Source organism: Myotis daubentonii, chromosome 2 (genome assembly GCF_963259705.1).
Source record: "Myotis daubentonii chromosome 2, mMyoDau2.1, whole genome shotgun sequence".
In the NCBI taxonomy this organism is placed as follows: Eukaryota; Metazoa; Chordata; class Mammalia; order Chiroptera; family Vespertilionidae; genus Myotis; species Myotis daubentonii.
Genome location: NC_081841.1, coordinates 36,727,084 through 36,753,342, shown reverse-complemented (window position 1 = coordinate 36,753,342; position 26,259 = coordinate 36,727,084). Strand labels below are relative to the sequence as shown.

Genomic DNA, 26,259 nt, shown 5'->3' with positions numbered 1-26,259 from the left:
GCCGCAATGCACTTCAAATAGCTAGTATTTATTGAACTGAATTAATGTGTTATTCTTATCTTGTAGCTTATATTAAACTTTGTTACAGACCAAAAGGTGTCCACTTAATCCGCTGAACTGGAATAACAGCAGTAATAACATCTACCCTTTACTGAGCACATGCTGTGTATCAGACACTGTTAAGCTTTTGCTTGTTTTCATACTTAATCACTTAATTCATACACCATTCCAAGAAATTGGTGCCATTATTATTCCAGTTTTACAAAAGAGGAAATCAAGGCACAGAGTTTTAAAAACCAACCTGGGGTTAAGCAGCAGTAAGTGTCTGAGTCACAACTTTGGACCCAGATCATATGGTTCCAGCAACTTCACTCTGAACCACTATTCTACGTGGCCTATTAAACCACGGACTAGCTAGAAAAGGGTTCATTTATTTTTTAAGATGGCTTCCTTTCTCAGGAGAAATCATCCACAAGGAGCAAATTTTATTGTTCATTTATTTCATGAATATTGTCACTTATGTTTGTACTTACATTCCTGCAGTTTATAGTGTGAGTATCTTTCATGAAGTCTGTTGGACTTGAATCACCCAAGGATGAAGAAGACTGTAACCTTTAAAAAGTGATACATAAAACATTTTCTGTACTTATATATTTTTAGAAGGAAATTTTCTCCTCTGAATATATCACAATCTGATAAAAAAAATACAGTGAAGGAACATGAGACTGAGTATCATGACAGTTTTCACAATAGACCAACTTGTTGGGTGCCAGATTGTTTTTGACTATGGAGAGCTGAAAACACTCCATAGGAAATAGAAACATAAAACGCTGAGGTAAAAGCCCATAGTAAATCATGTTACTTATCTTAATATAGCATGTCACAGAATAATAGAATACTATAACACACTTAGTTTAAAACAGGCATTCACATCAAAACTCAGTTCCTTATCAAGATAACCAAGCAGCAGAATTGAAAGTAAAGAAAGACTTCCTAACATTTTGCAACCTTTAAGTAGAAAATGTGTGATATTTTTACTGTAATAGGTCATCCTCAGCAAACTGTCTGCAAACAACATAGAGAAGAGGCTTCATGACATTGGATTTGGCAGAGATTTCTTGGATATACCAAAAGCACACGAAATAAAAGAAGAGATATAGTCAAAATATACATGACAAAAATATAATCATACATGTTGATAATTAATCCCTTCAGTGAGACTTAAATGTGTAAAACTGACAGTAACATATACTATTAAATGCTCAATTATGTGACACACATAATGGCATAAACATAACTTCATGTGTTTATGTATTCCCAAGATGGCAGTTGACAAGAAATTACATAGGGAGAAATTAATACAGAAATGGAATGAATTCAGTCTAAAAACAGAAGAATAGGCCAGTGGCCTGTCTTGGGGATTTTTCACAGGACAGCCAATGTAAAGAGCATGGCTGGCTTCTCATTCTGTGGTTCATGGCTTTCAATCACCACCTGCTCACTTGGCTTTGGCGACCCTTCCCCCTATACCAGATTAATCTTTTGAAGCATGGCTTCCTTCACATTCGTCCACTGGGTAGAAATCTGCTACTTAAGTCCCTCCCTGCTTGACTTCACCTTAAACGCCCCATTGATCTCAGCAACCCAATTCCTCTCTCAGTGAAGTCTCCTTATTGTTCCCTGAAACCACCACGCTTTCCCCCACCCAACTCTACACAATGGCTGAAGTGCCTCCATACATAAATGCCTTCCCCACTGCATCCTGGCCATTCTAATGGTACCCATCTGTCAATGTTTGGCTTAATTTCCACTCCTCTTAAAATGGCCTTCCAGCCCTAGCTGCTTTGGCTTAGTGGATAGAGCATCAGCCTGCAGAATGAAGGGTCCCAAGTTCGATTCTGGTCAAGGGCACATGCCCGGGTTGCAGGCTCAATCCCCAGTAGGGGGTGTGCAGGAGGCAGCCAATCAATGATTCTCTCTCATCACTGATGTTTCTCTCTCTCTCTCTCTCTCTCTCTCTCTCTCTCTCTCCTCTCTCTCTCTCTCCCCCTCCCTCCCTCCCTCCCTCTCCCTCTCCCTTCCTCTCTGAAAATAAATTTTTTTTAAAAGCTCTTCTAGCATATATGGTCAAATGATTTTCAACAAGGGTTCTAACACCATTCAATGGGGGAAAGGACAGTCTTTTCAACAAATGGTGCTGGAAAAACTGGGATATCCACATGCTGAAGAAGGAAGTTGGGCTATTACCTTAGCCCATATACCAAAATTAACTCCAAATGGATCAAAGACCCAAATGTAAGACCTAGAACTATAAAAATGTCAGCAAACAACATAGAGAAGAGGCTTCATGACATTGGATTTGGCAGAGGTTTCTTGGATATACCAAAAGCACACGTAATAAAAGAAGAGATATAGTCAAAATTTATCAAAGTTGAAAACTTCTATGCATCAAAGGACACTATCAACAGAGTGAAAAGGCACCCCAGAGATTTGGGGAAAATATTTACAAATCACTCCTACAACTCAATAATAACAAAAAAATAAATAACACAATTGAAAAATGGGCAAAGGACCTAAATTGACATTTCTCCAAAAAAGATATACAAATGGCAGATAAGCACATGAAAAGATTCTCATCATTAATTATAGGGATGCTGGTAGTATCAGAACAGATATCACAAATGAAGCTCTGGACTAACAAAACCACAATGAGATACCACTTCACACCCGTTTGGATGACTATTATAAAAAAAACAAACAGAAAATAACAAGCATTGGTGAGAAATTTGAACCCTTGTGCAGTTGGTGGAGAATGTAAAATGGTGAAACTGCTATGGAAAACATAATAGCAGTTCCTCAGAAAGCTAAATAGAATTACCAAATGATCTAGCAATTCTGCTTCTAGGTCTATACCCCAAAGAACTGAAAGCAAGGACTAGAACTTAATTTGTACACCCACATTCACAGCATCATTACTTACAGTAGCCACAAGGTGGAAGCAACCAAGGGATCCATCAAGACATGACAAATCTCTTACTAGTAATTTTTTTTTTCAATTTAAACTACTTTTAATTTTAAAAAATTAAAACTATAAACTGTACAAAAAGAAAATAAAAAGCAAAAATTACTCTCTTCTACATTTCCCATCCCACAAAACCTAGTCCCATTATGGGAAGTAAGAAATTCTGAATTGTCTGAACAAATTACTTGTATTGTTGTTATACATCATCCAGTTATGAGTTCCTTTTCTATAATTTCAAAATCTAAAACACAGGGAAACCAGAAAGATTTTCCATAATTCATTTAGCAGCAAAATCTGAATTGATCTGAACTCAGCAAAACCTGACCTGACTGGTAGGAAGCTATTTTCTTTTTTTATCCCACTCTGTCTTACTACATGTATTTACAAAACCTCACTCCAAAAATATATTTTTAAGCTTTATTATGGAAAACTTGAAACAGATATAAAAGTAGATAATATAATGAAATCTCATATACCCACCAAACAGCTTCAATCATGATTCTTCCCCAAACTTGTTTAATGTATATACCCCAATCTCTAATCTCCCCTGTCCTCCCTGACCGTTTAATTTATAAATACTTCATTGCAGAAATAATAATTTATTTGATTATGGGGTGCTGCCCATGATATTCTCTGGAGGTATTACACATAACTCTTTAAAAACTTAATTCCAAAACACAATCTTTCTAAAATCTAAAGAAATTCTGAGTTCAAAACTTATATTGCCTCCAGAGTTTTAGATGAGCAATTATGGGCCTATATACACACCTTTCTTTTGCCTTATATATGTGGGTTATTATACACACTACCCTTTTGTTCTGATCTTGTTCTTTTTTTCTATTAACTATGTACTTTAAACAACTTTCCATATTAGCGTATATAGAGCTACCTAATTTTCAACAGTTGTGGAGTACTCCATTGTATGAATATACCATAACAAGTTAGCCTATCTAATAATAGACAAACAGGGTAATTGACCATACCTTTGCTACACCTCCCATTGGCTAATCAGCACGATATGCAAATTAACTGCCAACAAAGATGGCGGTTAATTTGCATATGGCATGAAGCGGCGGAGCGAAGACTGAAGGTGGCTGCGGCCGGAGCAGTGAGGGCTTCAGAGGTGGCTCCGGCCGGAGCAGCCAGGGCTTGAAGGCGGCTCCGGCTGGAGCGAAGGCCTGGGTCCTGGGTGCTGGAGGAAAGCTGGTGCTGGCAGCCAGGGGAAGGGAAGGCCTATTGCACAAATCTTTTCATGCAGCAGGCCTCTAGTATTTAAATATTTAAAGCACTACTGTGAAAAAACACATCTATGAATAGTCTTGTTCATAGATCTTTGCAAGGCTGTATAAGGCTATTTGCTCCTGGGGCAGAACTGCTGAGTCTAGGGTTACGTACACTTACATTTCGGATAGGTGTAGTCAAGTTGCCTTCCATAGCAGCTGGACTAATATATCCCCACAAACAGTTTAAGAGTGACTGTTTTCTCACACTCTCACCAATATCATCAAACATTCAAATCTTTGACAGCCTTCTAAATGAAAATAGGCATTTCTTTTAGTTTGTACATATATGTTTTTAACTGTGAGTGGGGTTGAGCAATTTTTAGTTTCTTAGCCATTTGTATTTGTTTCTACTCACGTCCACTGTCCAACATTTTTTATTATTGACTATTTTTAAAAATTGGCTAATAACTTTATTCTTTATACTATATATAACGTTTAGTACAGATTAAGGTTAGTATATAGTTATATAAAATATACAGAGACTTTAATAACTTTATACTATAAACTCTTCATGTATTAAAATGATTAGTCTGTTTTGTCATATGAAATACACAATTATGTGCAGTTTATAATTTCTTTTAACTTTGTTAAAATAGTTATAGTTATGCCTAAGTTTTGAGTTTTTATATAATTTATCATATTTTTTCTTCATGAATTCTGGATGTACAATGATCCAAACTAAGATTACAAAATTTATACCTCTGTTTAAAATACTTTTATTGGTTTAAACTCTTTGATTTATTTGGAATTCCTATTAGTATAAAGAATAAAATGGGGGGAGATCGAAGATGGCGGCGTAGGGAGTAGACCTGTGAGGGCTGCCTCCCACGACATCATTGAAACTACCAACTATAAGACAAACAACCACCATTCAGAACCATGGGGAAGTCGGCCCAGTGGAAGGAGAGAAGGAAGCACAGTGAGACTGAGTAGGAGCTACAGAGGCGCCAAAAACAGAGGTACACAGTCGCATGCCAGGCAGGCTGCAACTGGATGCGCGCATTTTTTTCAATCGGATTGCTCGGGGCGGGTCTCTGAGGCCCCAGGCCCCACGGGGAGAGGCGGTCGGAAAGCAAGGGAGGCTCTGGCACACAGCTGCTCGCCGGCACTGGGGGATGTGAAGTCCCAATGTCCCGGAGAGGAGAGGAGCCGCGGAGACTCCGCCATTGCTATTTGCCCCGCCCCGGCGACTCCCTGAGACCCCGCCCTACTCAATTTACATTCCCATCCAAGCTGTGCCAGGGGCACAAAAAGACCCACCTGTGCTTTTGCAGCCTAACCCAACAAATTGCAGATTTCAATTCTTCACACCCATGGGAGACACACTCAAGAAGCAGACCCAGGAGAACCAAGATGGCACCATAAGGTACAGACCTGTGCGTGCTGCCTCCCACAACAACATCGAAACTACCAACTATCAGACAAACAGCTATCATTCGGAACCATGGGAAAGCTGGCCCAGTGGAAGCCCTACAACTGGAAGGAAAGAAAGAAGAGCACTGAGACTGAGTAGGATGTGCAGAGGCACCAAGTACAGAGCCCAACCCAACAAACTGCAGATTTCAACTCCTCGCATAGAAAGAAGAGCACTGAGACTGAGTAGGATGTGCAGAGGCACCAAGTACAGAGCCCAACCCAACAAACTGCAGATTTCAACTCCTCGCATAGAAAGAAGAGCACTGAGACTGAGTAGGATGTGCAGAGGCACCAAGTACAGAGCCCAACCCAGCAGGCTGCAGATTTCAACTCCCCGCATAGAAAGAAGAGCATTGAGACTGAGTAGGATGTGCAGAGACACCAAGTACAGAGCCCAACCCAACAAACTGCAGATTTCAACTCCCCGCATAGAAAGAAGAGCATTGAGACTGAGTAGGATGTGCAGAGACACCAAGTACAGAGCCCAACCCAACAAACTGCAGATTTCAACTCCCCGCATAGAAAGAAGAGCATTGAGACTGAGTAGGATGTGCAGAGACACCAAGTACAGAGCCCAACCCAACAAACTGCAGATTTCAACTCCTCGCATAGAAAGAAGAGCATTGAGACTGAGTAGGATGTGCAGAGACACCAAGTACAGAGCCCAACCCAGCAGGCTGCAGATTTCGGCTCCTCGCATAGAAAGAAGAGCAATGAGACTGAGTAGGATGTGCAGAGGCGCCAAGTACAGAGCCCAACCCAACAAACTGCAGATTTCAACTCCCCGCATAGAAAGAAGAGCATTGAGACTGAGTAGGATGTGCAGAGACACCAAGTACAGAGCCCAACCCAACAAACTGCAGATTTCAACTCCCCGCATAGAAAGAAGAGCATTGAGACTGAGTAGGATGTGCAGAGACACCAAGTACAGAGCCCAACCCAGAAGGCTGCAGATTTCAACTCCTCTCATAGAAAGAAGAGCAATGAGACTGAGTAGGATGTGCAGAGGTGCCAAGTACAGAGCCCAACCCAGCAGGCTGCAGATTTCAACTCCCCGCATAGAAAGAAGAGCAATGAGACTGAGTAGGATGTGCAGAGGCGCCAAGTACAGAGCCCAACCCAACAAACTGCAGATTTCAACTCCCCGCATAGAAAGAAGAGCATTGAGACTGAGTAGGATGTGCAGAGACACCAAGGACAGAGCCCAACCCAGCAGGCTGCAGATTTCGGCTCCTCGCATAGAAAGAAGAGCATTGAGACTGAGTAGGATGTGCAGAGACACCAAGTACAGAGCCCAACCCAGAAGGCTGCAGATTTCAACTCCTCTCATAGAAAGAAGAGCAATGAGACTGAGTAGGATGTGCAGAGGCGCCAAGTACAGAGCCCAACCCAGCAGGCTGCAGATTTCGGCTCCTCGCATCCGGGAGGGACGCACTCGGGGGGTGGAGTTGGGTTTGGGGCAGGCCGGGGCCGGGCCCGGCTGGGCCGGCGATGTGGAACCCCTGTACCAGCAGGCGCACAAGCACGCCCACAGGTTCCAGGTTCACATGGGACGCTGGGGGACAGCAGACGGGCAGTCTGTGCACTTGGTGGAGGGCGAAGTCCGAGCAGGAGTGCTGGATGTTCAGCCACCAGGAACGCCTGGAGTTTTTGTCTGGTGGGGAGCTGCCCAGCAGGGGACAGAGTGCCAAACTTTGTGTTTTCCCGGTGAGGCTGGGACAGCCCCGGTGAGGTCGGGATGGCCCCGGTGAGGTCGAGACGGCCCCGGTGAGGTTGGGACGGCCCCGGTGAGGCCGAAAGGGCCCGGGTGAGGTCGGAATGGCCCCGGTGAGGTCGAGATAGCACCGGTGAGGTCGGGACGGCCCCGGTGAGGTTGTGACGGCCCCGGTGAGGTTGAGACGGCCCCGGTGAGGTCGGGACGGCCCCGATGAGGTCGGGACGGCCCCGGTGAGGTTGTGACGGCCCCGGTGAGGTCGAAACGGCCCCGGTGAGGTCGGGATGGCACTGGTGAGGTTGAAACGGCCCTGGTGAGGTCAGGACGGCCCCGATGAGGTCGGGATGGCCCCGGTGAGGTTGGGACGGCTCCAGTGAGGTTGGGACAGATAATGGAGACCAGTATAGACTGATTAACAGGGGTAGATGCAGAGGCAGAGCAGCATTGAACAGACTGTCAAACTACAGTGGGAAGCCTGGGGAGGGCTTGGGGGGCGGGGTTAAGAGATCAACCGAAGGACTTATATGCATGCATATAGGAATAACCGGTGGACACAAGACACTGGGGGGTGGAGGCCGGGGGAGTGTCAAGGGGGGGGGGAAAAGGAGACATATGTAATACTCTTTGTAATACTTCAAGAAATAAAAATTACTTTTTTTAAAAAAAAGAAAGAATAAAAATGGGATCTAGCTTTCTTTGTTTTCCCAAATGGTTTCAGAGTTATTATAATGCCCTTAACAGTTTAATCTATTTCCTCTTACTGGAGGAAATGCCACTTTTACCATATAATAAATTTCCATATGTGTTTGAATCTTTTCTGAAATCTATTATTTCATTAATCTATTTTCTGAAATCTATTTTTTTATTAATAAAAATGTTTTCGTGACTATAGCTTTATAATATAATACCTGATCGTTTTAGTCTCAATTTTTTTTTTTAGAATTTTGCTGGATATTCTAATGTAGTTACTACCATTTGTTGGATTCTAAAAAAAAAACATTTTGACTGGATTCACAATGAATTCATAGGTTAGTTCAGGGAACACTGACATCCTTATAATACTGAGTCTTCCCATTAAAAAACAACTTGTATCTGGAAAGTTATTCAAGTCATCTGCATTTTAATTTTTCCCCCCATGAAGTTCTAGATACTTCTTGTAAAATTTATATCTAAATACCTTTTTATCTGTTTTGTTGCTACCGTAAAGGTGATCTTCTCTTCCATTATATTGTTGAACTGGTTACTGTTTGCATAGAGGAAACACTGATTTCGGAATATTGGTGTTATAAGCATAATCACTTTTCTTTTAATATTTGCAAAAGATGAAACATTACCATTGTAAGTCCAGAGCTTCATTTGCAATATCTGTGCCGATACTGCCAGCACCAAGCACTGTGCCGGTGCACAATCCAGGCACACTGACACAGGACTCTAAACAACAAAAGGAAAATTCAATTGAGGACTTTAAAAAAGTATATATCTTTGGTTGATATATTTCTTTCAAATATTTCTATCTTTAAAAGGAACAGACTAGCTGCATCTTAAATTGTTAGAAACATCCATTCTTGCATTACCAACATAATGCATGATGGTTTAAGATGTTTATTCAGAAGTGTGTATGAATCAACTGTGCAGAGAGTCACTGACCTGTAGCCTTTGAGTACAGACAGTTCCTGCCCACTTCAATATCGATACTAAAGGCAGAGCAATACTAGTTTATTTTTAATATTTCCTAATATTTTTACTTATGCAAGGGCTATGTTATGTAATTCCTGTGGTAAAAAATGGATATAAGCAAAAACTTCCCCTGAATGCTTTTTATTAATGTGCCCAACTGATACTTTGAGTCGCATGAAGTACAAGGAACTGTGCTAGCTGCCAGGGAGAGAGGATGGGTAAAACACCATTCCTACTCTCAGAGAACTCGGCCTGTGATCAGCCCGCTGAGTGAACAACGAACTGCAATACAACCTAAGATTGTAACGGAGGTGTGACCAAAGTACTGTGCGAATTCTGCGGAGGACAAGTGAACCCATAGAAGTCTTTTCAACTTCACCTTGAGACTTTTACCTCTCCAGGACAGAAAAAGATATAACAATAATAACAGTCTTGGTAATAAGTTTCCATCATCTAAACCTAAGCTTACCTTCCAATGATTGAGAGCTGTAAGGAAGTGACAATGCTCCTCCAGTCTCGCTGTGTCCCCTAGAATTTAGAAACACCAGCAGTGACATCTTTTTTAGGTTGGGACACCCACCCAATTCATTGCCAGTAAAATGGTGCTTTTTCTACCATTTTTAAGGAAAGTGTTAGAGTAACTGTACTTAATTTTTTTATATATGCATTTGTTAATATTACCACCAGAGATCAAGGTACTAATGTGCTAAGTACCAAATGCCCTATTACCCTATAAAGTACATGTTGTCATAGTTATAAACTGTCAGATCATAATAATAAGGCAAGGGTTATTGGAACAGGTAGCCGGATACTGCTGGAAGATAAAGCTAAATGTTATAAATAAGAAAATAGGTTTGATGAAACATTGTAGCAATTTAAAAAAAGTATAGAAAAAGAATAAACTTAGAACAGGGCCATGCTAGCATATTGCGCAAATGAGGAAAAGCTGGCCCTTCCTTCAGGCTGATGGCAGAGACCAGGACTTGGCAAGCAGTGCTTTGGGCTGGATTGCTGCTCATCCCTCCACCAAGGGCTCTGCACAGCCACCTGTGGTACCCCAGGCTTAGAAGATGTTCATGCAAAATGATGTGGAGGACAAACAACTTCTTACAGTGATATACAGTTTAAAGTCACATCCATATCACTTAGTGATGGGATAAGACACAGCCATGGAGGGTAGGAAGGAGAGGTTTGAAGAAAGCACTTCACTGTCATATTTTACACTACGCAAAAAGGGATATATTTTATAAGGGCAAACTTTCAGCTTATCCTGAGAACTAATGCCAATAGACAGTGAGTGAAGTACTCAATATACACTGAGTGGCCAGATTATTATGACCACCCCATCAGTACTTCGTTGGGCCACCTTTTGCCTTCAATACTGCAGCGATTCTTCTTGGCATTGACTCCATGAGATGTTGAAAGGTGATGCAAGGAATCTGACACCATGCCTGATGAATAGCACTGTCCACTTCTCTGAGATTTGATGGTTGTGGAACCAGCTGCCTGATGGCTCTTTTAACTTCGTCCCACAAATGCTCAATTGGATTGAGATCTGGTGATTGTGGGGGCCACCTAAGCAAGGTAAAGTCTCCCTCATGTTCTTGAAACCACTCCTGCACAATATGAGCACCGTTGCATGGCGCATGGTCTTGTTGGAAGAAGCCATCTCCATTGGGATACGCCATTAACATGATAGGATGAACTTGATCAGCAATGATACTTAGGTATGTTGTGCTATTCAGATGTTGTTCCACACGAATTAAAGGGCCCAAATCATGCCAGAAAAACATGCCCCAAACCATAACACTGCCCCCACCAGCTTGAAGGGTTGTACTCATGCATGTGGAGTGCATGCTTTCATGATGTTTCCGCCAAATTCTCACTCTGCCATCTGCATGATGCAACTGGAAACGTGATTCATCGAACCACATGACTTTTTTCCAATGCTCGACTGTCCAATCCTTGTGTTCCTGTGCGAATTGGAGACGTTTTATCTTGGTAACTGCAGACAGCAAAGGTGTTCGAACAGACCTTCGGCTTCCATATCCCATACAATGCGGTGTACGGCTAATTTGCCTACAAATGTCAGGTGGTCATAATAATCTGGCCACTCAGTGTACATCTCAGTTGTAATATAAAGTCAGAAGGTAAGATAGTTTTAATGAGTTAGCAAGATGAGGGAAGCAAAGATATTCATTTGAAATTAATAAAAGGTCTTACCAACATGAAAACAATTACTTACAAAACTAAAGTGTTGACAGACACAATATATTCCAGTTCTTTGGTCCAAGGATTTGTGAAACTAAACCACTGGCTTTTTAAAGTTACAAAAGAGCCATCTTTTGCTCTGAATTTGTATGAATCTGTAAATATTTTCTCTTTACTCTGTAGAACTTAACAAGAAAAGATCATAATTAGTATACGCTCTACCACTATATAAATCAAGCTTTTGAGGATTAATTCAAGTTTTGGATTTCACAGGAATGAGAAATTAAGAGTTGAAGCTGCAATTAAAAAGTACCCAAACCTTACCCCACTCAATGCATACCTGCTTTGTGCTTGTTAGTCAATTTACTATGGTCATCTTGATGAAAATATTCATAACAAGAAGTTCCCAAAAGTTCCTGAGGCAGATATCCTAAAATTGCTGTTGCCCTGGTTTTAAAATTAAAAAGAAACTTAGAATTGGTGAACAAATTCCTTCCAGAATCCTGAAGGTCCATACATGGTCAGGACAGTAGGGAAGTGGACTCGGGGATGAGTAACTCAGGGGCATCACTAACCCAGACCAGAGCTGCAAAACAGAATGGACACCCAGGCATGAGGCTACTCCAGAGGACACCCACCCAATCCACTGCCAGTGAAATTGTGGCCAGAGACCCATGCCCAGTTTCTGCGCCACTGGCTAAGAAATATTCCAAGTTTACATTTTGGCTTGAACAAATTTACTGGTAATATCCATATTGTTATTTCACTTAAACTTTATTTCCTGTTTTGAAGCCTTAAAAGAAAAAGTCCAACAGTCCTAAGCCACATTTTAATAGCCTTAAATATCCCATTGAACTCTCGACACTAAGGCATATAAATGTTACCTTTGGTCCACATAGACAAACTTTCCATTCATTGCAAAACGGGTTATAAATTCAGTTGGTTTCACTTTAACCTCTCCACTGTTCTGCGGGACAGTATTTGGATATAATCTCCCAATGGCAACAAGGCAGGTGAAATTGCTGTCTTCCTTACTGTTCCTTTCTTCTTCCATTCCAATAGTATTTGTAGACCAGCTTCTCAAGTAACCAGTGCAGTGGACAGTGCAGAATTTCCTATGATCTAATTCAAATTTTTTTTAAAAAGAGCATTTGTCAATTATATCTCAATAAAACTGGGGGGGGGGGGGAAGATAAAATAGCATTTGAATCATTATGAATTCTCATATTTCTTACATTGACATGAGTTATAATGTGCTTTGAAATATTCAAATAATGTATTTCATTGAAATTGATTGTGTTTAACCACTTTATTCTTAATGGGTTATCTTCCCTCAGGAATTAAACTATAAGTACTATATCAAAAAGTAAGAAGACTGCTTTAATTTAGGTTTAAACAGGTCTATATTTATTTACTTCTAAGTCGATTTTTAAAAATACTGTAGTTTATATCTGTTTGAAAAAGTTAAACTTCATGCTCTCTTGCCCTTAGCCACAAAGATACTGCTTTCAGCTTATTAAAATTTTGATATAATTTATATTCCTAAGTTCAAAGGATAATTATGTATACATTCTTAAATTTCTTATGTTAGTACTTATAATGGTTATACTAGATTATAGACAAAATTTGGAGACCACTTAGAGAAATTTATAATAAAATGTATTATAAAAATAAAATTTGACTCAAATTTCACTTTCAGAAAAAAAAAAATCCCAAGCTTAACTCACAAGAAAAGGTCCAACAAGAAAAATAAAAAACTGAAGATAATCCATATGCTCAAATATCAGGAAATGCTTAAGAAAATACTGAAACACAACACAGGCATATAAGGCAGGCAGTCTACAGAGTATGGCAATCCACAAAAAAAGTGACTTGAAGATTAAAAAGAAGAAAAAAAGGGCTGGTAAAAATTACTTCAACTGTTTGTGATAACCTTTAGAAAAGACCAGGACAGTCACTGTTTTAAATCGGCACTATTTGATAAGACTGTTACTACAACAATTCTTTTAAAAACATGGTTTTAAATAGAAAGTGATATGGGCTGTCTTATAAAATAGCAACTAATAGTAACAGCAAAGATTTATAGCACACTTGATGTGCTATGCTCTGTTTTAAGTGCTTTACATGTATAATTCATACACTAATGTATTAATAGTCCTGTGTGGTGTTCTAATATTGTCCCCACTGTGTTAGGAAACTGAGTTAACACCAAGGTCACAGCAGGGAGAGTGGAGCCAAGGTTTGCATCCAGACAAGCTGGCTCCAGAGCTCCCTTTCTGAGCCACCAGTGCCCTGCTATTTGATGACAGTGAGTGCTCTGTCACAGGGGTCCAAATAGGACTTGCCTGGATAATGGGGGAGAAGGGGGCTACAAAAAGGTATTCCAGTTAGAGGGAACAGCCACTGCAAACTGAGAGTCAAGAGATAGCGGCCAGATGTGGCTGAAGCATGGTTTGCGATGGGGAAATGGCAACATAGCAGGCAACAGTTTGACTTTTGTAAGCCATGCACAGGACCTTGTGTTCAACACCTAACACACATCACCCCCTCCATGGTCCAAAGGTACCTTAAATTACAAGTCATTCTCCCTTCCAACCCTGAACCAAGTTTATCACTGGTTTATCACTCCGAAGACCAGAGAAAGAGGTCAAACAGAATCACAGGGGTGAGACACTGCAAACCAGATGGGGTGCCCTTGAAGGGGCAGGTGCTGAGAGGCTACGTCATGTGGAACTGACAGCATCTGCCACACTTGCGCAAGAAGCCAATGGATTCTGGGTGCATTAATGTATGACTGATTATCTTACTAAGATAAACTTAAGAAATACCTAAGATGTTTGGAAGTGGTCACCCATTCTTCATCAACCTTTGATTTCACAAGTTGAGATACAAGAGAAATTTTATTCTTCTCTTAGAATCCTTTTCAAAGTCTAAATCTATGACATTAGAATCAGGGTAGAAATCATGTTTTTAGTGTCACTCTTGCTAATTTTTTCTAAACTTTTACTATGGAAAATTTCCAACACACACAAAATCAGAGAGAATAGTACAGTTGACCCTGAACAATGTGGTGTGTGGGTTGACCAGAAGCCTTACCAATAACAAGTCAATGAACACATTTTGCGCATTAAATGTATTATATACTACACTCTTGCAATAAAGCTAAATAAAATATTAAGAAAATCATGAGAAAATACATTTACGGTGTTTATTAAAAAAAAAAAATCTGCATGTCCATCCACACAGTTCAAACCTATGTTGCTATGAGTGACTGGTGGCTAATTTTGGAAATAGCCGTTCCATAAATCTTAAATTCAGTTTTAATTATCATTAAAAGGGCTGTTTTCTACTCTCTTTTTAAATATTTAAATGTAACTAAGACAAAACTATGGAGTCAAAAGATTAGTGTTTGCCAGGGGTGGTGGTGGTAAGAGATGAATAGGCAGAGCACAGAGAATTTTTATGAAGATAATTTGTATGATAGTATAATGATGGAGATATGTCATTATATATTTGTCTAAACCCACAAAATGTACAACAGCAAGAATGAACTCTAAGGTAAATTATGGACTTTGGGTGATTATGATGTGTCAATGTGAGTTTCATCCTTGGTAAAAAAAAAAATATATACCATTCTGGTAGAAGATGTTGATAATGGGGGAAGCTATGCATGTGTGGGGGCCAAGAATACAAGGAAAATCTCTCTACCTCTCTCAATTTTGTTGCAAACCTAAAACTGCTCTAAAAAATAGTCTTATCCTGGCTGGTGTGGTTCAGTGGTTGAGCATCGTCTAATGAACCAAGAGGTTGCTGGTTCAATTCCTGGTCAGGGCACATGCCAGGGTTGGGCTCGAAGGGGGTGTGCAGAAGGCAGTCAATTGATGTTTTTATCTCTTTATCCCTCTCCCTTCCTCTCTCTCTCTAAAAAAAAAAAAAATCAATAAAAACATATTTTAAAAAAACAGTCTTAAAAATAACAAAAAAGTTAATGTAACATGTCATGGTAAAAGGGAAGAAAAATACCTTTATTAACTTTCATCATTAATAGGGAGTGATCTTAAAATAGTCGATGACATTGGCTAATGCCGGAAGCCAGTCCATCCTTGCTGCTTGACACAGTTGCTGCAGGGAAGGAACATCTGCACAGCATATGTTTCAAGGGACCTGGTGTATATGGCATACTGTTAATATGTTTGCTCACCTTCTTGGTGCTATGTGTTTTAACCAAGGTCACCTCTCCGAGAAAGGTTGTTTCCCCAGGTAGGGATTTTTCCCTGAAGTTAAGGCAGGAATAAAACCCCTTAACTAAGTGCCAGGCGGGTAGTTAATCACTTTAACTATGAACAATCACGCTTAAGCTACATAATCTTTACTCCCTGGAATGGAGATAAGAAACGCCCTAACCTTTGGAATAGAAATTGATAGGATTAAAATCAACTGGTATAAATACAGATGTAACAAGACAATAAAACACAGAACCTGGCTGGAGATCCTGGCTAGAACCTGGCTAGAGAACCTGGCTAGGCTGCTGATCAACTGAACACTGTCTCCGTGTCATTCCTTCTTCGCCGACTCCATCCACACCTTTGGGAACCCCTAGACCTGCTGGGATTGGACTCCAACAGGCAATCATTACTGGAAAGAATGATTTAGTAGTAACTATATGCAAAATGTTTATTTCATTTGACAGACCTTCTCCTTGGTTAAGCACAATCCAAAATGATCACATGTGTGGGAAGTCATCCATGAGGCGCACCAGGGTTCCATTGTGCCGTTAACCTCATCCTGGTCCAGGCATCTGTCTACATGTCTGTCTGCAGGCAGTTCTCAAACACCAGGCACTGCGAGGAAGGGCCTTACTGATTGTTAACACATGCCCTTACCATGCCTTAGGCCAGACTGGCCTCATGCCTTTGGCCCACAGCGCTGGAGTATCAAGTGAATATTTGGTTCAAGTGCTTGAGCAGATTAAAAAGTTCTTCTTTGAGAAGCTATGTGACTCCCAGTGCAGGCATCTGTGTGGCCCAGCTTGATGTGGGACTGAACCTCCGTGTGTGGGCAGAAGTGCATTCCTACAATGGAAGCCAACCCCTAGATGTGTTTCCACTGCAGAAATCGCCGAGGGTGGCTCTCTTTCATTAATAGCCTTTGGCATCTAGGCAGCTCCTCTCATAGGTGGCGCAGCAGAGTGGAAGGCATACAGATGTTAATGCTAGATTTGACTCTGCCACTTTCTCTGTGACTTTAGACAAATTGCATAACCTTTTAGGGCTTCAGTTTCCTCACCTGCAAAATGGGGGTGATTTGCACAGTACTGTTATGCAGATTGAATTAGGTACTTAAGCAAAATGCTGGGCATATAGATTTTTTTTAATATATATTTTATTGATTTTTTACAGAGAGGAAGGGAGAGGGATAGAGAGTTAGAAACATCAATGAGAGAGAAACATCGACCAGCTGCCTCCTGCACACCCCCTACTGGGGATGTGCACGCAACCAAGGAACATGCCCTTGACTGGAATCGAACCTGGGACCTTTCAGTCTGCAGGCCAACGCTCTGTCCACTGAGCCAAACCAGTTAGGGCAAGATTTTAAATAATTACTAATTTTCTTCTTGACCTTTTATTTTCCTTCTTTTTTCTCTGAGTCACAAATAATGGCTTTCATTTACTGAGTGCTTACCAGGAGCCAAGCACTGCACTTAGTCACATGCAATCCTAACCCTGCTCCCATGAGCTATAGTATACCTATCTTATCAGTCTGCGAGGACTGCCATAACAAAATACCACAGACTGGGTGACTTAATTTACTTTTCTCACAGTTCTGGTGGCTAGAAGTTCAGGATCAAGGGGTTGGCTGTTTGGTTTCTTCTGGAGCCTCTGCTTCACTTGCAGACAGGAGACGCTCATTGTGTCCTCACGTGGCCTCCTCTCTGTGGGGGTGCATTCCAGGTGTCTCTCCCTCTTCTTGTGAAACACCAGTCCTACTGGATTAGGGCCACACTCTTATGACCTCACTTACCCTTCATTCCTTCTGTAAAGGCCCTATCTCCAAGTCCCCGCACATGGGGAGCTAGGGCTTCCACTTCAACATGTGAGTTATGGGGAAACAGTGCAGCCCATCACCCCATTTTCCACAGATTGAGAGGAGCCTGCCTAAGGCGGCACAGTTGTTAAGCAGCAGACCCGACGTTAAAACCTTAATAAATTCAGAGCCCAGGTCTTTCCACTCCGTCCTAAAACCCGGCCACCAGCATGGCTGATGTGAGGCAGAGCTTAGATGAGAACCTGGAACATTAGAGGGACTTAAAAACCTGTCAGTTCCTTCAGCTCATCACGGAATTCAACTATTAATCAGCTCTTATTGACCATTTGCCAAATATTCTTAAAATATCTGTAGTTTTTTCAGTAAGATTATCAATATTTATTTCAAAGGAAAGAATTTTTCCCTGCCTCTCCTATAAATCTCAAACTTCTAATAATAAATTTAAAAAAAAAAAATCCTTTTAGAAACCACATGGAAGAACCAAAGTTTGATTATTACATTCTTCAAGAATGATGTTTAGATTTTTTTTAACCTATGACTATACACATGTGTTTTTGCTTAAGATTCAATATTTACAAGACTGCCTCAAAATACTATGACAGAACCACGCAGCTGTCTAAAGGGTGTGTAACTTTCCTTTTTGTATCTTTGCAAAGGGTTAAAAGACCACACATGGAAAGTTTTATACTTCCAAGATTATCATCAGCAACTGACTTGGGCTCCCATAGCTAAGAAAAATCCACCAAGTTGTATATATTCAATCATATGCTGTCCTAGAATTTCACACAAAAAAAGAAGTAAAAAAATCTAAGGTGACACAAAGAAGAAAGAGCCAGACAAGGTAGAGTCCTACCACCAATTTGTGACTTGTAGTTCCGTATTTCAAGCCAAACTGTAAAGTGCCCATTGAATAAACACATTTATTTCCCATAAGCCCCAGATTCCTTTGGCTCCCACTACAGAGCCTTTTCATTTTACTTCTGGGAGCTATGCTACAGAAAATGGTCCAAGCTGTTTGCTGTCTTAGCCCCGGATCCCATGACAAACGATCACAGACTGGGTGGCTTAACCAACAGATATTTCCTCACAATTGTAGAGGCTGGAATTCTGAGATCAGGATGGGCGCATAGCTGTGTTCTGGTGAGGGTTCATAGACAGCTACCATACAGCTTTGTGCTCACAGATTGTAAACTCTCGGGTGTCCCTTCTTATAAGGGCACTAATCACATCATGAGGGCTCCACTCTCATGATTTCACCTAAACCTAATTATCTCCCAAAGATCCCATCTCCATACCATCACATTGAGGGGTGAGAGGTCAACAAATGAATTTCAGGGGACACAATTCAGTCCATAGCATTTGCTAAAAACTTCTTGGGATAAAAACTTTTAAAATATGTCCCAATTGCTTCTTGGGCAAAACAAAAACATTACAATGTAATTAATTCACTGGATTCTTAACTATTCTTTGGGCTCTAAGTCAATTATGTGGTCCACCAATCAGGAACAAAGGACAGGAGAACGGTCACTTATGCCATCAGTATATGTGTGAATATCTATATGCGAGGAACTATGGAGAGATGAATCTCTCATTCTAGTGTGAGAGGCAAATATAAAAGAATATAATTTCAATACAGTGTGGAAACGGCAGCAAATATAATAGACTAGAGGCCCGGTGCACGAAATTCCCTCAGCCCAGCCTGCCCCTCTCACAGTCCGGGAGCCCTCAGTGGATGTCCTACTGATGGCCACAGTCTGGCAGCAGAGGCTCAGAGCAGGCGTCGTGTGTGTGTGTGTGTGTGTGTGTGTGTGTGTGTGTGTGTCCGTCCCCACTGGGGGTCTGCTCCCAGCCACATTGGAGGCTCAGAGCAGGCACTGTGTGTGTGTGTGTGTGTGTGTGTGTGTGTGTGTGTGTGTGTGTCTGTCTGCTGGGGGCCTGCCCCCGGCCACACCATGGAGGCTTGGAGCAGGAGCCCCTCTGTGTTGATCTCTCAGGCTCCTGGCCTCCACTGCATGTTGTACTCTCCCTTGAGCTATGGCCAGGATGGGGGTGCTGCTTGCAAGCCGGGCTTTCCTGCTCCAGGATCGCCATGGCGACGGGGGAGCAGGCCCAGCTGGGGGCTGCGCACAGGCCGGGCTTTCCCGTTTCCAGGTCTCCATGGCAACCGGGGAGCAGGCCCAGCTTGGAGCTGCCCGCAGGCCAGGCGTGCTCTCCTGCTCCCAGATCCCCATGGCGACTGGGGAGCAGGCCCAGCTGGGGGCTGCCCTCAGGCCGGGCTTTCCTGCTCCTGGGTCAGGCCCAGCTTGGGGCTGCCCTCAGGCCGGGCTTTCCTGCTCCCGGATCAGGCGCAGCTTGGGGCTGCCTACAGGCCGCACTTTTCTACTTACCGATGGCCAGATCACCACAGCGACCCAGGGCCCAGCGGCACTTTCCTGCTCTCCAATAGTCATAGGGTCCCGGCTGGGGGTGGGGCTTAGGCGGCACGGGGGTCCCGGCTGGGGGCTCAGGTGGCACATAGGGGTCCAGGCTGGGGGCAGGGCTTATGGCCTGCTGCCCAGGGCTGCACATGGGGCCCGGATGGCAGCTCGCGCTGTCCCGCCCTGCCTGTAGTATAGGATAGAGGCCTGGTGCATGGGTGGGGGCCGGCTGGTTTGCCCTGAAGGATGTCCTGGATCAGGGTGGGGTCCCGCTTGGGTGCCTGGCCAGCCTGGATGAGGGGATGATGCCTGTTTGCAGCTGGTCACACCCCCTTCAGGGTGGGGGTCCCCACTGGGGTGCCTGGCCAGTCTGGGTGAGGGGCTGAGGGCCGTTTTCAGGCTGGCAGGTGACTGAAGCTCCCAGCCTCTCCTTTTTTTCTTTCTTTCTTTTTTTAATTGTGGGATTTATTTACTTTCTATGGCTGTCACTGGAGCTGAGAGCCGGCTTTAGCTCTGAGGCCGGCTCCAGCTTGAGGCCTCGGCTGCTGAAAGCAGTTATCTGGGCTTTGTTTAGCTTCTATAATTGAAACTGTTGCCATCACTGCCGCTCTAAGCTCTGAGCCCGCTGCCGGCTGAAAACAGCTATCTGGAGCTTGTTTAGCTTCTATAATTGCAACTTTGTTGCATCCGGAGCTCAGAGCTGGGCTGCTGCAGGCCGGGAACCTTGGCTTCCTCCTTCACTGGAGCAAGCAAGCCTCCTGTTCACTTCAGCTGCCTGGCTGCTAGCTGCCATCTTGGTTGGCAGTTAATTTGCATATCCTGCTGATTAGCCAATGGGAAGCGTTCAGGGGTATGGTCAATTTGCATCTTTCTCTTTTATTAGATAGGATGCTCAGTTTTATGAATAAACTAGAGGCCCAGTGCATGAAAATTCATGCACTGGATGGGGGGTCCCTCAGCCCGGCCTGCCCCCTCTCACATCCAGGAGCCCTCAGGGGTGGGAGGTGACCCGACGATCAGGGGAAGGTGATGCCCCATCACACCTCTGCTGCTGCCACTGCCAGCAGTGCAAGCCTCGGGCAGCCCTGGGTGGCTGGGCAGCTGCCATCCGAAGCTTGCCTGCACCTCGGGCTTCAGCTGGGCAGCCACCATCCAAGGCTTGCCTGTGCCTTGGGCCAGCCCTGGGAGGCTGGGGGTGCTGAGGTGACTGGGGTACTCCAGAGGCCTTGCCGCGCCTGCCACCCCGGCGGGGCTGAGGGGACTGGGCACTGCCATCTTGAGGGTGTGGCAGTCAATTAGCATATTCCCTCCTTATTGGCTGTGGGTGCTGCCATCTTTGAGGGCGGGTAGTCAATTAGCATATTCCCTCCTTATTAGATAGGATAACATCTTTTTTATCCAATCGTCTAGCAACAGAAATCTAGGTTGCTTCCACACCTTAGCTATTGGAAATAGGGCTGCATATATCTCTTTGATTAGTGTTTTTGTTTTCTCTGGATAAATACCCAGAAGTAGAAATGCTGGATCATATGGCAGTTCTATTTTAAAGTTTTTGAGGAATCTCCATATTGTTTTTCATACTGGCTGCACCAATTTACAACATGAGGGTTCTCTTTTCTCCACATCCTCACCAACACTTGTTTGTTGATTTACTGATGACTAAAGGCCTTGTGCATGAAATTCGTGCATGGAGGGGGCGTCCCTCAGCCACGCCTGCACCCTCTCCAATCTTGGACTCCTTGGGGGAAGTCCAACTGCCATTTACCCCTCTCACAATCTGGGACTGCTGGCTCCTAACTGCTCAACTGCCTCTCTGCCTGATTGTCCCTAATAGTTTCTGCCTGCCAGCCTAATCACCCTCTAACTGCTCCCCTGCTGGCCTGATTGCTCCCAACTGCCCTCCCCTGCCAGCCATCTTGTGGTGGCCATCTTGCAACAATGTGAGGTTGGCCATCTTGTGATGTTGCACGAGGACATGACACCACCTAGGCTTTTATTATATAGGATAGTTATTCTGATAGGTGTCAGATGATATCTCATTGTGGTTTTGATTTGCATTCCCCTGATTGTGATTATGAGCATCTTTTATAAGTCTAGTGGACATCTGTATGTCCTCTTTGGAGAAATGTCTACTTAGGTCCTCTACCCATCGTTTAATTGATTCTTTGTGGGGGTTTTTTTGGCTATTGACTTACATGAGTTCCTTGTATACTAACTTCTTATCGGCTATATATCACTTGCACAAATCTTCCATCAGTTGTCGCCCATTCAGGTTGTCTTCATTTTGTTGATGGTATGCTTTATTATTTTTTAAAACCATGTGATTTGAAGGTCTGGTTCTAACTGTACTTCTTATTCTATTTTCTTTTTTTTCATAGTACTTATCACCATCAGCAAGGATTTTGTTTTGTTCACTGCTCTGGTCCCAGCATATAGAATAGTGTTTGGGCCATAATATGTTCTTAATAAACACAATTTTTAAAAATTGCAGTAATTCTTTTTGAACATGATACCATTCCTTCTCTACCGTGTTCAATGACCTCATATAAGTGTCTTGAAATTAGCCAACATGTGACTATTTACACCATAGAAATTGGCAAAGCTATAAATCAGAACTTGATTTGTTGTTTGTTTTTTTCCTGATTGTCTAGAGACTCTAGACCAGCCGTGGGCAAACTATGGCCCGCGGGCCGGATCCGGCCCGTTTGAAATGAATAAAACTAAAAAAAAAAAAAAAGACCGTACCCTTTTATGTAATGATGTTTACTTTGAATTTATATTAGTTCACACAAACACTCCATCCATGCTTTTGTTCCAGCCCTCCGGTCCAGTTTAAGAACCCATTGTGGCCCTCGAGTCAAAAAGTTTGCCCACCCCTGCTCTAGACCCATGGTCAGCAAACCGTGGCTCGTGAGCCACATGCGGCTCTTTGGCCCTTCAGTGTGGCTCTTCCACAAAATACCACATGCAGGTATGCACATACAGTGCGATTGAAACTTCGTGGCCCATGCGCAGAAGTCGGTATTTTGCGGAAGAGCCGATATTTTGTGAAAGAGCCACACTGAAGGTGTCAAAGAACCGCACGTGGCTTGCGGTTTGCCGGGCCGCAGTTTGCCGACCACTGGCCTAGACCTCTACAAGTGATAAAATATCAACAATGGCCGAACCGGTTTGGCTCAGTGGATAGAGCGCTGGCCTGCGGACTCAAGGGTCCCAGGTTCGATTCTGGTCAAGGGCATGTACCTTGGTTGCGGGCACATCCCCACTGGGGGGCGTGCAGGAGGCAGCTGATCGATGTTTCTAACTCTCTATCCCTCTCCCTTCTTCTCTGTAAAAAATCAATAAAATATACTAAAAAAAAATATCAACAATGGATTAAACTTAAAAGTGTGTGTTGGATAATACAAAAATACTGAATAAATAATATTCCAGTATTTAAAAACCTATTCATTTTCAGCAGAGTCACATATCATTGAAAAATGAGTGAAATTCCAACACCATGTCTTCATGATTTCACTTTCATCTTACTTATCACTGCACAGGAAAATATCAACCAACATTCTTATCGGAACTACACTCAGAAAGCTCGTTGTTCATCACTAACCTGCACAGCACTGCCCCTAGCCCATGTGAGCCTTCAGATCTGGTCCCAGGTGCCTCCCTTCCAAACACTCTCTTTGGCATCTAAAGTCTAGTCACACTGATCTTGTTGAGACCCCCAAAATCTGAAGTTTTCCTACCTCAAGGTCTTTACCCTTGTCCTTTGGTCAGGAATTTCTTCCCATAGATTTGTGCATAGCTGACTCATCATAATCATCCAGGTCTCAGATCAAATGTCACGTGAGAGAGATTCTCTGAGTACTCTAAAGTACTGCTTCTTCCTAGTCCTTGTCCTCCTTATCCTATTTTATTGACGTCATTGTACTTTCTGCTACCTGAAATATTTATTAATTTACTTGTCAAATGGCTGCCTCCTGTCCCTCTGAGGTTCGCTAGAGCAATACCTTTGTCTACCTGTTTCCAGTGTAGCCTTTGCACTTGGTATGGTGCCTAAACAGGGACTAAATAATTGCTGACTGACCAATTAGAGACTACTGTGTCAGGTAACGATCTCGGGCTCATCACTACCACTTTTCCTTAAGTACAGCCAATAGATAGGGAACTTTTTAGAAACGAGATTGCTATAGAAGCTGTGAGAAAATGCAAGTGGGGAAGAAACCTCCACCGCAGTCTTGGGCACTGCTGCCCAGAGCATCCCTTCTTCCTCTGTCTTGCCCTTTCCTTCTCCTGTGCTCCCAGAGACTCATACTGGACAGACCGTGTAAAGCAATGGCTCTCAAAACGAAGAGAGAGGTTGAGATCAAACCTGTGAGGTTGTGAGGTCTAGGAAGCAAAGAGTAAAATGGAGGGCACGGGTGGAGGATGAAATCAGGTTTTACAGAAGTAAAATGGTGACAATGACCACTAGCCAGCCATGCACCCAGCTGACTTAAATACTAGCACTAAATAAGTCCATGTGGAAACTCCTCTCTTCCAGAAGGAAAGATAAATTAATCTGCGATCTTTAAAAAACTTGATCATTTTCGCCTCCATTCAATTTATAACCTGCATCAAACACCACAGAGATGTCAATCACATTAAGGTAGCTGCATTGGCTGACAGGTTTCTCTCTCATAGGGATCGCTGTGTAGATTAGGTGATTCAACTGTGGTTGTATTTATTCCACAAGGTATTAGTTCATCTCTAGTTAAATCCTAAGGGTAAAATGTACTACAGTCCAGGGTCTACATGGAATATGACTCCTTGGACCATCCACACAGAAGAAATATTCCTGCTCTTGGAGAGTATTTCCATATTATATGGCCATGCCCCAATAGAAGATTAATCTGAGGCAGACGGAGCAGGAACCCTGAAATGATGACAATAATGGTACTAACCATCTCTGCTCTGCACTGTCCTAAGTTTAGGTGCATTACTGCTAATAGTATTCATGACGGCGTACATTAACACGTATTAACCCATTTAATCCTGATAACAACCCTGTGAGGGAGGTTCTGTCATTCTTCTCATTTTACAGTTGAGCAGAGTGAGACCCAGAAGAATTTAATCATTTATCTTAACTCAGCGGTTCTCAACCTGTGGGTCCTGACCCCTTTGGGGGTCAAACGACCCTTTCACAGGGGTCGCCTAAGACCATCAGAAAACACATATATAATTACATATTGTTCTTGTGATTAATCACTATGCTTTAATTATGTTCAATTTGTAACAATGAAAATACATCCTGCATATCAGATATTTAGATTATGATTCATAAGAGTAGCAAAATTACAGTTATGAAGTAGCAACGAAAATAATTTTATGGTTGGGGGTCACCACAACATGAGGAACTGTATTAAAGGGTCGCAGCATTAGGAAGGTTGAGAACCACTGTCTTAACTCACATAGTAAATCACAGGTCAGGATTCAAATCTGAACAGCTTGGCTCCAGAATCTATGCATGTAGCCACTCTGCAAAACCAGACAGCGCTGTGAATATCCTTGTTCTACAGATAAGGAAACTGAGCTGCAGATGCGTTAAGAAACTTGTTCATAGTCACACAACTAGCAGCTGGTAGAGCAAAGATTTGATCCCAGTCAGTTGGATTTCACAGCCTCTTCACCACAGGTCCACTGCGAGTTCAACCCTGAGACTGTAGACAGCTAGCTCAGAGCCAAGGGCAAGAGGGGAACAATTGATGGTTTACAAACAGTCCCACCCTTAGGACTGCTGATTCATGCTGCTCCTGTCTCTTTATAGTACAGCGTAAGAGTAAGGGGTTTAGGTTTGAGTGTGAGTTTGCCTATTTCACTTGACTCTAAAACAGAGGTAAGAACAGAGTTTTCACGGGGATTAAAACACTTAGCACAGTATCTGGCACAGAGTAAGGGCTTAATATAAATGAGTATTACTGATTATCATCTTAGGTGGTTGCCAAAAGCGACTCTGACCAAAACTTGTAAATAAACTGAATCTTGCAGCTCTATATAAATATCCTTTTAAAAGATGTCAAATCAAATCTCACGTTAAAATTTGCATAGGAAATTCTATATCTGATAGGTTAATATGTTCTTGGGCAACAGTTTGCAGTCCCTGAAATGTAGCAAGTAAGTAAAATACATGAGTGTTAAATCAATTCAAAATGTAAAGATCTGCAAGACAAGTCTATTAAAAAAATCACAAGAAAACAGAACTGGAAATATAAAACCAAAGAACCACATGTCATAAAAATTCAAACTATACCTGGAACATCTTAATTAATCAAATCAGGCTCTTGTAATACTGCAGGGTTTTGGTGTGTTTTTTTTAAAGACCGAACTTTTATATATATATTTTTTAAATATATTTTATTGATTTTTTACAGAAAGGAAGGGAGAGGGATAGAGAGTTAGAAACACCGATGAGAGAGAAGCATCGGTCAGCTGCCTCCTGCA

The 26,259-nt window shown here is 42.5% G+C and overlaps 1 protein-coding gene across 7 annotated transcripts in view; it reads right to left on the bottom strand.

Annotated features, from left to right (window-relative positions):
• Positions 1-26,259, bottom strand: part of BMAL2 (basic helix-loop-helix ARNT like 2) — a 68,524-nt gene that overhangs the window by 3,741 nt on the left and 38,524 nt on the right. For 3 of the 7 annotated variants that reach the window (XM_059682441.1, XM_059682439.1, XM_059682443.1), the window contains 7 exons: positions 12,208-12,445; positions 11,664-11,770; positions 11,358-11,508; positions 9,582-9,640; positions 8,770-8,866; positions 8,613-8,678; positions 534-612 (listed from right to left, as the gene is read on the bottom strand). In XM_059682441.1, coding sequence (XP_059538424.1) covers positions 534-612; positions 8,613-8,678; positions 8,770-8,866; positions 9,582-9,640; positions 11,358-11,508; positions 11,664-11,770; positions 12,208-12,445 — 797 coding nt within the window. Of the gene's footprint in view, positions 1-533; positions 693-8,612; positions 8,679-8,769; positions 8,867-9,581; positions 9,641-11,357; positions 11,509-11,663; positions 11,771-12,207; positions 12,446-26,259 lie in introns of those variants that run through there. The other 4 variants (XM_059682442.1, XM_059682440.1, XM_059682445.1 and 1 more) reach the window with 3 other exon arrangements.